The sequence below is a fragment of the Aspergillus affinis genome (genome assembly GCF_023601865.1).
Source record: "Aspergillus affinis strain CMG 70 chromosome Unknown NODE_50_length_218328_cov_87_076623, whole genome shotgun sequence".
Lineage (NCBI taxonomy): Eukaryota > Fungi > Ascomycota > Eurotiomycetes > Eurotiales > Aspergillaceae > Aspergillus > Aspergillus affinis.
In genome coordinates this window covers 80,672-93,092 of record NW_026515831.1, presented here as the reverse complement: position 1 = coordinate 93,092, position 12,421 = coordinate 80,672, and the positions used below count along the sequence as shown (strand labels likewise).

Sequence of the window (12,421 nt, the reverse complement as noted above, 5' to 3'; positions counted from 1 at the left end):
TTATACCGTTTTTTCTTTTACAAACTCTGTACGACTCTTTAGTTACTCTGTACGAAGTAGTCATTGTATACCAATGACATACTCTTAACCAACATCCCGTAGACAACATCCTACCATAACATACTCCCCTTAACCCATACCCAACAAGCTAGCTACATGCCTTAATACTTCCTAGCCAACTCCGTAAGATATCTCGCCCACAAGGCAACCCCAAACCCACCCGAATCAAAAGTGGACACTAGACACCAAGGCAATATCTACTACGTATGTACCTCCGATCGGGTGATCTACCTACCTACCTACCTGTGCCTACCTCAGATCCACTCACCTCACCTCAACCCAACCGCCAATTCTACAATTACTCAACTTCAGCCAGCCACGGGTTCCTTCCACGGGGAGGACGAGACACCCAGTATGGAATAACTACGAAAGACCTACTGAGTTCATCCAAGATCAAAGTTTGCCTTCCTATAACTAGTTAATTATAGATAGTTATCCTACCTACGGAGTACCACGGAGCAGTTACCTATACCAAGTTTCTTATCTATGAACTAGTTACGGAGTAGCTATGTTATACATGCACTTTTCATAAGAACGTTAATAAGTAGTAGATCGTAGATAATGCCTTAGACGGTAGATATAGTTAACTATGGACTGTAGAGCTGTCTACGGTGTATGTAGGTAGGTAGGTATCTGTATCCCATAGCTAAGCCTATATTACCCTACCTAAGATAGTCAATCCGTAGATCCCAAAGGCCTGATTAACCACCTACTCCATACCTACTCCATACCTACTCCTACCCTCCTAGGTATGTAGGCATCCGTCCTTCTACCAATATCCTTCGACACACACACACACACACACACACACTCTCTCTCTCTCTCCTACCATATTCCCACCACCAATCTCAACTCTCAAGCCTATTCCATGCTATCTATAGAAGATAATTAGTCCAACACTCTAACCATCCCTACCTCATAAGTATAGTCCACTCAAATCAAACCAACTCAACTCAATTCCATTCCCTCCAACCCACCCCAACCCCAGCCCAGTCCATCCCAGTCCATCCCAGTCCCAGCCCAAACCAAACAAAACCAACCCAAACCCAAACCCAAATCCCAGTACCAATAGCATGGATCCCGGCAGCCACATCCCATCCTTTCCCATCCTTTCCACACCGGAAACAGTCTCCGAACGAAGGTACCGCTCGACGGGAGCCTCCGCCACGATGATCAGTCATATTTTCGATTTGAGAGTGGTAGTTATGCAATATTGCAATCGTTGCTCCATCCGATTCCTATGTACATGAATGTTACATACATCGTCTGGTCGGCACTGACACATCATGTTTAGGAAATGGTTGGTGGGGACGCAAATGGAAATACATTTTATTTTCATTTTTAATTATTATGATTATGATTATTTTGGTTTTTGGGGAGGATATTACAAATTTTTTGAGTTTGGACCTTTTTTCTCTCTCTATGTATTATTTTTTGTTTTCATTTGTTTTTTCTCTGTACATTTTCGTTCTGTTCTGTTCTGTTCTTTCTTTCTTTCTTTCTTTCTTTTTTTTTTTTTTTTCCCTTCCCCTCTCACCAAGACGTTGTCACTAACCGCGCCATCGGGGGCAGTCAAAAAAGATCCCTGCAAAAATAGAACAATACGAGGGGTTTATGATTCGCCCCGCGCTAACGGCGGACAGGATATTATGCCAGAAACCCAGTAGTAGTTAGTACCTACAAGTCAACCCGGGGCTTGGGGGCAGCGAGAATGACCGACCCCATCTGCAGGTGGCCTGGAAACCCATTCGCTGGACGATCAGCGGCATTGAAACCCTGTTCGGCTACTGCAATCAACGGATTTCCTGCGTGGAACAGGCGGAAAGACATCAATTATCGGGCTGTGATTCATCATCTGGAGAAAACGCACCGGTGGAGTCAACGGAGCATCAATGTCCACGGACTCACCACCGCGTCTGTAGGCGCAATAAAAATCGTAATTTCTCCGGAAGCTCCGCGTTATGGGAAGGGAAGTCACTGGAGTCTTCGATCAGTGTGGCGAGGTTTCAGTATAATGAAGTAGGAAACTGCTGCGAGAGAGAGGCAAAAAATAAAAACGAATAAATAAAAAAGAGAGCAAAAAAAGGCAAGAAGAAAAAAAAAAAAAAAAAAAAAAAACAAGACAAAGCCGTGGCAATCATCCAACTTCACTCCCTCCCATAGATATCCCATCCCAATCAAGACCACAAGCTCAAGCTCAGGTTAGCCCCTTGGGTCGAGAGTCTAGACTTTACGAGTCAGTGATCGGCTCTTGACGTTCGGCCATGTGGATAACAGCTGCAATAAGTTGAGTTGTTCGTTCATCAGTTAATAAAATAGAACCGAATATGAAGTTAGCACTAGCTCCCTAAGTCATACCTGTCCGGTTCGCAACCGTTTCCCGACCTCACCAGCAGCTTGTCCCTGTACTTTCTGTCCTTTCTTTTTCGGCCGCGATTTTTCTGATTCGCACATCTCCGTCCTGGGCAGGCCAGTTTTGGCAACCGAACGGACCGGACCACCTACGTCAATTGCACTTTAGCCATTACATACATGCTTTTCTGCACTGGCTGTGGGTGTCAGGTGGGACACGTATAGGCGGGTGGATTATTGTCTGTCTCCTTTCTGTCAGCAAAAGGCGCCGATTTATCTGTTCCGGAATTGGTTGGTATTAACTGTATTCGGAAGCTGTTAGCATTACCCCCATATGGTTGCGAAAGGTGCATGACATCTATCAATGCCTGACACCCAATGTATCAGGCAAGGAGGCCGCGGAAGAGTGTCGGGAGTGGGAGAAAATTGTGGAAAGATCGAGGAAAAAAGAAAGAAAGCAAAAAAAGGAAAAATCCTAGAGAAGGAATTGGGACTCATAGACCGAGCTGTACCGTGATGGTGGATAGTCTACCCCACAATCCGTCTGATCATGTCCAAACCTCACCTAATCGCGGTTCTCCTTTCGAGATTCCCATGCACTTGCACCATATCACATGCCAGATTGCTTGACTGAGCCCTCCTGAGGGCTGGAGATGAGCGTTTGAGGCGCAACATGCTATTCTGAGAACAGCATTGGCCACCAAGTTGGTGAAGGTGCAGATAAAACAATAGGCATTGACGGTTTGAAACGTAAAGGAAACTACACACTCCCAAGCATGTATCATGCAGGTGTGATCCCAATACGACCAGGTCCTGCGTTTCCGTTGTCAAGGCAGCTGATCATTGGAGGCGATAATGATGCAGAAGGGCATTAGTTTGTACGCCCAATGCATCCGAGCGGATGGGGAGTCCCGTCAAATGTTGTGCCACATAGGGCCACGCACATTAGTGACACAGCTTTGGGCTGATCCATTTTTTTTTCTTGTCTACCGTTCATTACGGTGTAGACTCGGTTCCAAGCTAGTTGCTGTCTCTCCGAATATTTTCTTTTGTTTTTCTTTTCTGGCCTGTTCTCCACTTTGAGATTTCCCCCTTCAGATGTCGGGATCACTCTCTCGGCCTCGAAGGCCTTGACGCATATAAAGTGGGTTGGGGCGTCTCGAAAGAAAAAGGAGAGCTTTGAACTTAGGAAGTCCCTGTAACCTTATTATTTGTGGATCCAAACATTGGCTGCTCACTTTTTCCTGCATCTTGAACAATGCTGCCTCTCTTGCCCTGTACTTAAGGAAGTTTGCTGAAGCGTAGGTTCACTTTCTTCCGTACCTGATTGGCACTAGGAGAATTAAAAGTTAAAAGAGTACAGCCGATCCCTCATTTTCCCCCTTGGTCTTGGAACAGAGGCCAGTGCAACCACATTCCATGGTACTGTAACCACAGGCACAGATTCGTTGCAGACACTGACTGACTGACTCTTCCCTTTCAGTCACACACACCTATATCGATGGACGCGCCGCTGGACGGACAGAACTCCATGCACTTTGCCCTCATCTACCTCGATGAGAGTGGCAAACTGCGCTTCGAAGCCTCACCTTCTATCGCAAGCAACTGCCAAACAATCTTGTCCCCCAACGTAACCGACTCATTCCTGCGAGCTGTGGCCCTTTCGAGTAAGGGTGGTACACCGAAGCTTATAGGTATGTGTTGTGGTTGCCCTGTATAGGGCTTAGAGGCTAACGAAGACAACCAGGCTCCCCAGGGTCACAGTCTGATGATGCAAGAGGCAAGAGTCCCTTGTCGCCACAGTCACCAAACCAAGGCTCGAGCCGCGGGTCGTCGATGTGAGTGTTGATCCGTGCTTTGTATACAAATCAGGATCTGACTAGGGATAGGTTTCACGATGGCAACCCATCCAAAAGAAAGCGGGTTTCTCACGAGTGTGTCGTGCCCATGAGTATTAATTGCCACCAGAAAACCATGCTTCCTGTCCGGAACCACACTCTGTTACGGCGGTACTATGAAAAAGCATTCGAGAGCCTGCAGCAGATCAACTGTCGGATCCTCGCCAAAGCATACATCAAGCTTGTGGAGCCTCGCAAGCAGGTCAATTTTCCTTATAATGGCCGCAAGATCATCGGTGGAACGTCTCAGCAGTTCGATCCTGAGTTGACGAAGCCGGCATGGTGGCCATCGGGAGTCACTCATCGGGAGCCTGATCATCTTCTCAAACCAGGTAGGTCCCGAATCTTCCCAAGCTGTGAGCAATATTGACCATCGAACAGAGAGAATTCGCCTGCTGGTGCACATCCTCTGTGAACTGCGAACCAGCCATGCCATTTGCGTCGAGAGGCTCAAGGAAGCCGACCAATCCATTAGGCGTTCAATTTCGCCCCAAGAACGCATGCCGGTCTTGGATGAAATATATAGCGTGCGGGAAGAGGAGGAGAATTACCTCGATGGCAGGACCGGTAAGTTCTGACACCCAAAGTGATACTTCCACCCACGGACAGCTTCTAACATTCCGCAGATGGTCAAGCAGTCGTCTGCGTATCTCGGGTACACCTACCCAACATGGCTGATTCTCACAGCATGGGCTCGTCCTCGGGGAGCATGCTGAAATCGGACACCAACCCCGTGTATAGAAGAGAGGTCCCTGACATGGAATCTCACACCTCCGTCTTCCCGACCAGCGGCGGCTCCCCGACGAGCGACAGCGCAGAAAAACGAAGAAAAGAGAGCAGTAAGCTCAATCACAGCTTGCCTGCCACCTGGGACCACTGCGTTCAGCCCTCGCTCCCGCCCCTGACCAACACCAAGCGAGCCCGCGAGAGCGAGAGCTCATACCCCGTGGACATTTCGGATCCCCCCATGTTCCACCACGACACCCCTACCTCGGTCCCATTGGACAGCCAAACCTTTCCGCTGAGATATTACAGCGAGCCACACCTCAGTCACCACCACAGTCAGTCACAACCGACCCTTCCCGTGCTAGGACTCTCTGGAACAGAGTTGGGAGGGGTACCTCAACCATACTATTTTAATTATTAGACATCTCTTTTGTTCACTTTCCTTTGTCTCTTGGAAATAGTTTCAGCGTTGTCATTTCCTTTGTTCCTTTCATTTGTCCATTTTTCATTTGTTGTTGAGCGGGAAAGAAGGCGCGACGGGAGCGTTCATTAACGGCAGCCAGGGAAACACAACACAACACATAATACTCAAGTTTCGGTTCTTCAAGAAAGGAAACTCGAAAAGAAAATAATCCACGGGAGTCTGGGGTTGCACATATCTTATCATATATCGAGAAGGGAGTAGGGGTGTGCCAGCAGGGCTATTTATGTTACTGGGAAATGTGCAGAAGGCGCGCAATGACCTAGAGAAAGAAATACCTTACCTAGTCATCTAATATCAAATAAGGAGGCGTATCAACAGACATGTGACGAATAAGTTGAATCAATTGACGAGGTAAGGGGGAAGGGAAAGAAGAAGAAGAAAATTGCATGAAGCTTGACCGACTGACGAGGAGGAAGGGAGAAGGAGATGGAGACAGAGGGAAAAGAAGGAAGAAACGAAGGGGAAGAAGGGAGGCTTCCTAATCGGTCCACGTACAGCGGGCGACCCCAAAAAGTGGGAAACCGGCACGCTTCGGTCGATCCTGCGAGGGAGATCTCTCCTACATATGATGTCGAGATGCGATTTCCATGATGAGTTTTAAATGGTGGGTTAACCACTATTATTATACATACTGTACATATACACAAGGTTGGTAATATGGAACGGAGAAATTAAAAACAGGTTTCTGGTTTATAGCCTGCAGACACGGTCCAGCAGGTCGGTAAATCGGCTATGGAACAAAACAGCCTAATCTACAGGCACTGTGAGTACCAGTCGTTCTGCTTCTTGCAAGTCGTGCCGCTAACGCAAGTGGTAGGACCGGTCCAGCTGTTGCCACCGCACTGCTCCCATTTACCCGCAACGTTCGTCGAGGTGGTCTGAGGCGCAGAGACGGTGCTGGAGCTGGAGGTCGAAGAAGAAGCGGGGGCAGTGGTGCTGGTGGGAGCAGACGACGAGGGAGCGGAGGAAGAGGAAGAGGAATCAGACGCGCTGGCTCCAAGTCCCTTCAGCAAACCGGCATAGGCAGGCTTCTTGTTCAAGTCCTCATCCCAGGGCAGAGCGGCACCTTGGCCGGAGAAAGTGCTAGGGACCCAGGAGTACTTGTCTGTCCAGTCCCAGATGGTGAAACCCACACACTTGGAGGTGTCGACGCAAGCCTGGACCAGGTTCTGATAGTCGGTCGACTGCTGGGCCAGCTTGGCGTCGGTGGCTGGGGTCGCCATGCGAACGTCGATTTCGGTGTAGGCCACTTCGACTCCGAGCGCGGTGTAGGTTTTCAAGGTGCTGGCCAAATCCTTGCTGCTGGGGGTGTTGCCGACGGTGAAGTGACCCTGAAGACCGACTCCGTCAATCTTCACGCCGTACGACTGGATCAGCTTGACGATCTTGAGGGCGCCAGAGGCCTTGTTGCCGGCCCATTCAATGTTATAATCATTGTAGTAGAGCTTCACGTCGGAGTCGGCGGCGGCAGCGGCGGCAAATGCAATCGGGAGATAGGCTTCACCGATGGTCTGGTAGAAGACGTTTTCGCGGTACGAGCCGTCCTCGTTGAGCGCTAGGGGCGAATGCATTAGAGACGGGTCATACATCGGGAGATGGTTCTGGCAAGATGAGGTTCATACCTTCGTTGACAACATCCCAGGCATAGCATCGACCCTTGTAGTGCTTGACAACGTTGGTGATGTGGTTCTTCAGGGCCGCAGTCAAGGTGGCGTTTGTCCAGGATCCACTGGTGACTATGAGATGTCAGCACTTGCTTCAGATGCTAAGCTGGGTTCAAGATTCCATACCCCAGTTGGGCAGCTGCTGATGCCAGACAAGGTTATGGCATCGCAGCACTTGGTCATTGGCCTCAGCCAGATCAGCAATGACATCGCCCTTCGCAAAGCTGAAGGTGTTCTGAGAAGGTTCGGTCGCGTCCCACTGCGCATTGGGGTTAGTCTCGGTCTATGACATGGATTTGAGGGAGCTGACATACCTTCATCGAGTTTCCAGGCGTGATCTGACCAAAGTCCTTGGTGTTGTTCAATTGAGTCACGTACGGAACATCCGTAAGCTCGGGGTTATCGGTGGCCGTGCCAAAGTATTTCAGTCCTTTAGCAACGGCAGCCTCGTGAAGACCAGCGGCGGATGCTCTGCGCTAGTCAGCATGTTCTGAATGTTAGCAGAGATAGAGATACATGAGGACGTACAGGGGAAGAGCGACGACAGCAAGAGCTGCGGTAATAGAAGGAAGGTGAACCATATTGAACAATCCGCTGTGATACTCCAAAGATCATCGACCGATTTTACCAAGCAGTAAAGAAACAAGCACCTGCGACAAACAGGGGATGTCCATATCTCTTATAAACGCCCCGCTTTTCCTGTGTCAAATTATCCAGGGACTCGGAGAAGAAGCCGAGGAAGTGCAGGACCACCAGTTCCATGTCGCTGAGTTTTACCCGTCCGGATGAACCCTCGAAAAGAAAGGTCCAATCTCCGGGAAGAGCGCTTCTGGATATTAGCTCGCCAGTCTAGCCATCGTCCGTGCCCGATCGGTCCTAGATAGTTAGTGACCCCCTGTTCCTCAGAGCTAGCGGATTTTAGGCTGAACTAAACAGATGGGGTGAGTAGGGATAGCGGAGATTCTTCATCCGCCAACGGGTGTCAAGTGGGTCGGTAGTTATTGCTGGTTTGGGACTAAGATGAGGCCGCAGACCAGCGCCGGTGATTATTGATTAACCTGCGACACCGGCGGTTACAATGCGCCATGACCGACCCAGGCATTTATAATTTCGATTTCCGTATGAAAACGATCGAGGCCATGTCGGTGGGTCCACTGGGTAAAACATGCTATTTACGGGTACGGGTATACTGCGGTTGTTGCTGCCTTCCAGACTGATGATTTCTGTCATGCCATGATGCCACGAACAAGCCTCTGCAATCTGCGTTATGCATGATTTATGGTTTCACGGAGGTAGTTCCGAAGCCCCGCCTGAGCCCATGACAGTCAGCAGAGGACTGCTTGCTAGTGTGGATGATGAGTATATGTGGCTTGAGGCCGTATCAGTCACAGATTTTCTGCTCTTTGGGTCCATTTCATTCGTGGTCTATATACAGGAGGCGTTCTTCACATCGGTATCGGGCCCATGCTCCCGGCTAATCCGATATGAAAATGGCATCTTAACCAGGTTTCAAGGAACCGAAGCCGAGCAGAGCGTTAAAAAGCCCATTGGTGGCCATGAGAATGGCGAATACTCCTTAGTGTCTGCTGACATTCGTGTGGCTGTACTCATGATGAACCGACCAACCTGGGCTTGTTGTGTCCGACGGATGTCAGTTGCAGGACGAGATACCTTAAATCCATCAAAGGCAAATTGTCCCCTTCTGACTAGAGAGAGCTTGCATGTAGGTCAAAGACAGTTCAGCTATCTTTGCGTGCCTTCATTTCCGCGATGAATTTGCCGGTCTTGGAAGTGGGCACGACGTAGATTCGAACCAGCTCGTCCACGACCTCCACCTTACCTCCGCTGAGGATCTGCAAAAGCGGAAGCTTTTTCCCGGCCTTGATCAACCCGCCCGTGACGGTTTCCATGAAACATTCCACGCTGCCAATGGTATACTCCTTTTTAGTATCCCACGGCAGGGGGAAGATGTACTCCAAATGATCTTCAATGGAGTTGAACTCGGAGAAGGACTTGATGAAATCGGACTGCGCATCCATATGGTACAGGAGCACCGCAGGAAATTCGAGAGTGCTCTCCGGCGAGAGAGGGTCAGGCGTGAGACAGATCCCGACATCCTCCATCTCTGGCGGCTGCTCGGTCTTGCGGGTTCTGATCTGTCTCGCTCGCAAGGCGGTGCTCAGCATCTGGTTTTCTTTGCGCAGTTTTTCGGCCTCGGCCTTCTTTCTGGCCGCGATGCGCTCCAAAGCCGCCTTGCGCTCGGCAACCTTCTTGCCTATCATCTGAATCGACTTGTTTTCCGGATCGAGAGCAAGCCCACGGTTCACGACATCTTCAGCCTCGGGGATCTTGTCGAGCATGAACAGCGCCATTGAGGAACGGTAGAAGGCCTTGACGTGTTTGGGGTTGAGTTTGAGGGTGGAGGCGCAATCGAGCGTCGTAGACCGATAGTTACCTGGTAGTAGTAAATCAGCACGGGGGATATCGCGAGCATGAGGTTGACAATAAAATCCACTTACCAAGCTCCAAATTGCACAAAGCGCGGTTGATGTACGAAGCCTCCTCCACCTGGCGCTTCACCTTCTCCTCTTCCTTCGGATCCTCCGGTTTATCCCACTTGTCTTCCTTGGCCAGCAAAACGGCGATAGCCTTAGTATAGAATTCCTTCGCATCAATCCATCTCTTCTCCTTGGCCGCCTCGTTTCCTTGCTCCCGATAATTCTGGGCCACCTCGCCGCGCGTTCCCTCGTTGTTCATAGCCTGGATGGCATCCAGCATGATATTCTCCCCGTCTGCAGTCCAATTAGTAAGTCAGCTCTCCGCGACTGTGATACCCCCAAACCGAGAAGGGGAGTCTCACTCTCATCGCCCGCTTTACTAATATCCGTCATAAACAGCGGGGTCTTGTTCATCATGTCGGCCAACTCATCCGTCGTATGCGTTCGCACCGAGGCCATGTTCTGCGACATCTTCGGAGCCAACGGATCCTTCTGCTCCATCTCCTTCAAGCGCTCCTCGTTGATTGGGAAACTGGGCTCATCGTCGGTGAAGGGGAGGGGTGCGTCGGCCGGGGCGGTTTCGGTCTCCGGGGGGTTCTTGTTGATATCGATGGACTCGTCGAAGTCATCGGGGAGCTCTTCGACCCGCGACATGATGACGGGGATCTGGGGAGAGAAGGGCTATGAAGTGGAGTGTTGGAGGGTTGTAATAGCGATGGACTTGATCTGAGGATCTTCGAGAAATCCGCGATAAAGATTGTCAAACAGTGCAAACACGAGGGGTAGGGCTAGCCCTGGCCATTACCCGTTTGGGGAGTCTGTTGATGGCTGTTTGCATCTCGACTGAAGGAGTTTATGCTAAGCGTTACATCTATCTTAATCTCCATCTGTTCCATATCTCAATTATGCTCTTCGTCGAGTTCATGTCCATGTGCTGGTGGGATTGACACAACACGACATGGCGACCGACTTGACAGCCCCGCATTGCGACAACCAACGAAGAGTCTAGACAATAAGTATATCCCAATCCTAGCCTATTAAGCTCTCGCTGAGCTGATATACATCGAAACCCCACGCCAAGTGCAGATCTACATCAATGGCTCTACAATCGGGGCAAAGCCGTACCTCAGACGTTACTTTCCCCGCAACATCGGGCTGATGGCCGATATCCGAAGTAGGCTGTATGATTCAGTCCCAAGTATAAGATGGCATCACGTCGCTCCAATTCCCCCTGCTCTCCACACCACGAACAAACTTGAAGGTAACCCATCAAAATGACCGTCACAACATACAACATCCTCATCCTCCCCGGCGATGGCATCGGTCCGGAAATCATGACTGAAGCCACCAAAGTCCTGGACGCGTTCACCTCGCCCGCTCTCCGCTTCAACCTCCGCCAGGAACTCATTGGTGGATGCAGCATCGACGTACACGGCAAGCCGATCATGGAGGACGTCAAGCAGGCCGCATTGTCGTCGGACGCGGTGCTTTTCGCCTCGGTCGGGGGTCCGAAATGGGACCATGCGCGGCGTGGATTAGACGGGCCTGAGGGGGGTCTGCTGCAGCTGCGCAAGGCTATGGACATCTATGCAAACCTGCGACCTTGCTCAGCGGATTCGCCGAGTCGCGCCGTGTCCAGAGAGTTTACGCCCTTCCGGGATGAGATCATCGAGGGGGTGGATTTCGTGGTGGTCCGGGAGAATTGCGGAGGGGCGTATTTTGGACGGAAGGTTGAGGATGATGATTACGGTGGATATACCTAGCCCTTATGTGGTTCTTATTTGCTTCCTATACTGACAATAATATCTACCTCCCAGCAATGGACGAATGGGGCTACTCCACCTCCGAAATCCAACGCATCGCGCGCCTCTCCGCCGAAATCGCTCTACGTCACGACCCCCCTTGGCCGGTGATCTCGCTCGACAAAGCCAACGTGCTCGCCTCCTCGCGGCTCTGGCGTCGCGTGGTCGAGAGAACTATAACAACCGAATACCCCCAGGTTAAGCTGGTGCACCAGCTCGCCGACTCGGCGTCTTTGATCCTTGCGACGAACCCGCGCGCCCTGAACGGCGTGCTCCTGGCCGACAATACCTTCGGAGATATGATTTCCGATCAGGCGGGTTCGATCGTCGGCACGCTGGGTGTTTTGCCAAGTGCCAGTTTAGATGGACTACCAGGTGGGTCGGGAGACACGAAGAAGACGAATGGATTGTATGAGCCGACGCATGGGTCTGCGCCGACGTAAGTTTCCTGCCTTTTCTCTTTGTTTACAGGTTCCAGAAAACCTCGTTTCCTTTGATTTGTCCTTTTCCATGTGTCCATGTGTTTTTTCATATATTTTTAGTCTAAGAAGCGAACCCCCTCTTTCATGCAAGTGCTTAAACTAATAATCCCCTAAAAACAAACAGCATCGCGGGCCAAAACATCGCCAACCCCGTTGCCATGATCCTCTGCGTGGCGCTCATGTTCCGCTACTCGCTGAACATGGAACCCGAAGCGCGCCGGGTGGAAGACGCCGTGCGAACGGTGCTGGATGCAGGTATCCGCACGCCAGATCTGGGAGGGAAGGCGGGGACAATGGAAGTGGGGGATGCGATCGTGCGGGTCCTGAAAGAGCAGAAAGTTTGATTTGCTCTGGATGGGTTTGAGCGTGTACAGATTGGCTGGATACTTGCATGCGTCTGTGGCTGAGTGCTGTTTCTGTGATTGTTGTATGATCTGTGAGTGGATGTAGAGTAG

At 50.6% G+C, this 12,421-nt stretch overlaps 4 protein-coding genes across 4 annotated transcripts; 2 read left to right on the top strand and 2 right to left on the bottom strand.

The window, feature by feature from the left end:
* Positions 1–3,913: 3,913 nt before the first annotated feature.
* KD926_008125 (DUF2841 domain-containing protein) lies at positions 3,914–5,457 on the top strand (the record flags this gene model as incomplete). The annotated part of the gene is made up of 5 exons (XM_053100817.1): positions 3,914–4,106; positions 4,160–4,250; positions 4,302–4,642; positions 4,692–4,877; positions 4,937–5,457. The coding sequence occupies 5 exons, from the start codon at positions 3,914–3,916 to the stop codon at positions 5,455–5,457; spliced, it is 1,332 nt and encodes a 443-aa protein (XP_052955539.1).
* An 815-nt stretch (positions 5,458–6,272) lies between these two features.
* KD926_008124 (putative endo-1,4-beta-xylanase) lies at positions 6,273–7,765 on the bottom strand (the record flags this gene model as incomplete). The annotated part of the gene is made up of 5 exons (XM_053100816.1): positions 6,273–7,075; positions 7,143–7,256; positions 7,311–7,443; positions 7,499–7,655; positions 7,713–7,765. The coding sequence occupies 5 exons, from the start codon at positions 7,763–7,765 to the stop codon at positions 6,273–6,275; spliced, it is 1,260 nt and encodes a 419-aa protein (XP_052955538.1).
* A 1,158-nt stretch (positions 7,766–8,923) lies between these two features.
* Positions 8,924–10,336, bottom strand: KD926_008123 (HSP70/90 family co-chaperone CNS1; the record flags this gene model as incomplete). The annotated part of the gene is made up of 3 exons (XM_053100815.1): positions 8,924–9,639; positions 9,704–9,976; positions 10,045–10,336. 3 exons carry the CDS (start codon positions 10,334–10,336, stop codon positions 8,924–8,926), a joined length of 1,281 nt encoding a protein of 426 aa, XP_052955537.1.
* Positions 10,337–10,956: 620 nt separating this feature from the next.
* KD926_008122 (3-isopropylmalate dehydrogenase) lies at positions 10,957–12,310 on the top strand (the record flags this gene model as incomplete). The annotated part of the gene is made up of 3 exons (XM_053100814.1): positions 10,957–11,431; positions 11,500–11,923; positions 12,091–12,310. The coding sequence occupies 3 exons, from the start codon at positions 10,957–10,959 to the stop codon at positions 12,308–12,310; spliced, it is 1,119 nt and encodes a 372-aa protein (XP_052955536.1).
* Between the last annotated feature and the right edge of the window lie 111 nt (positions 12,311–12,421).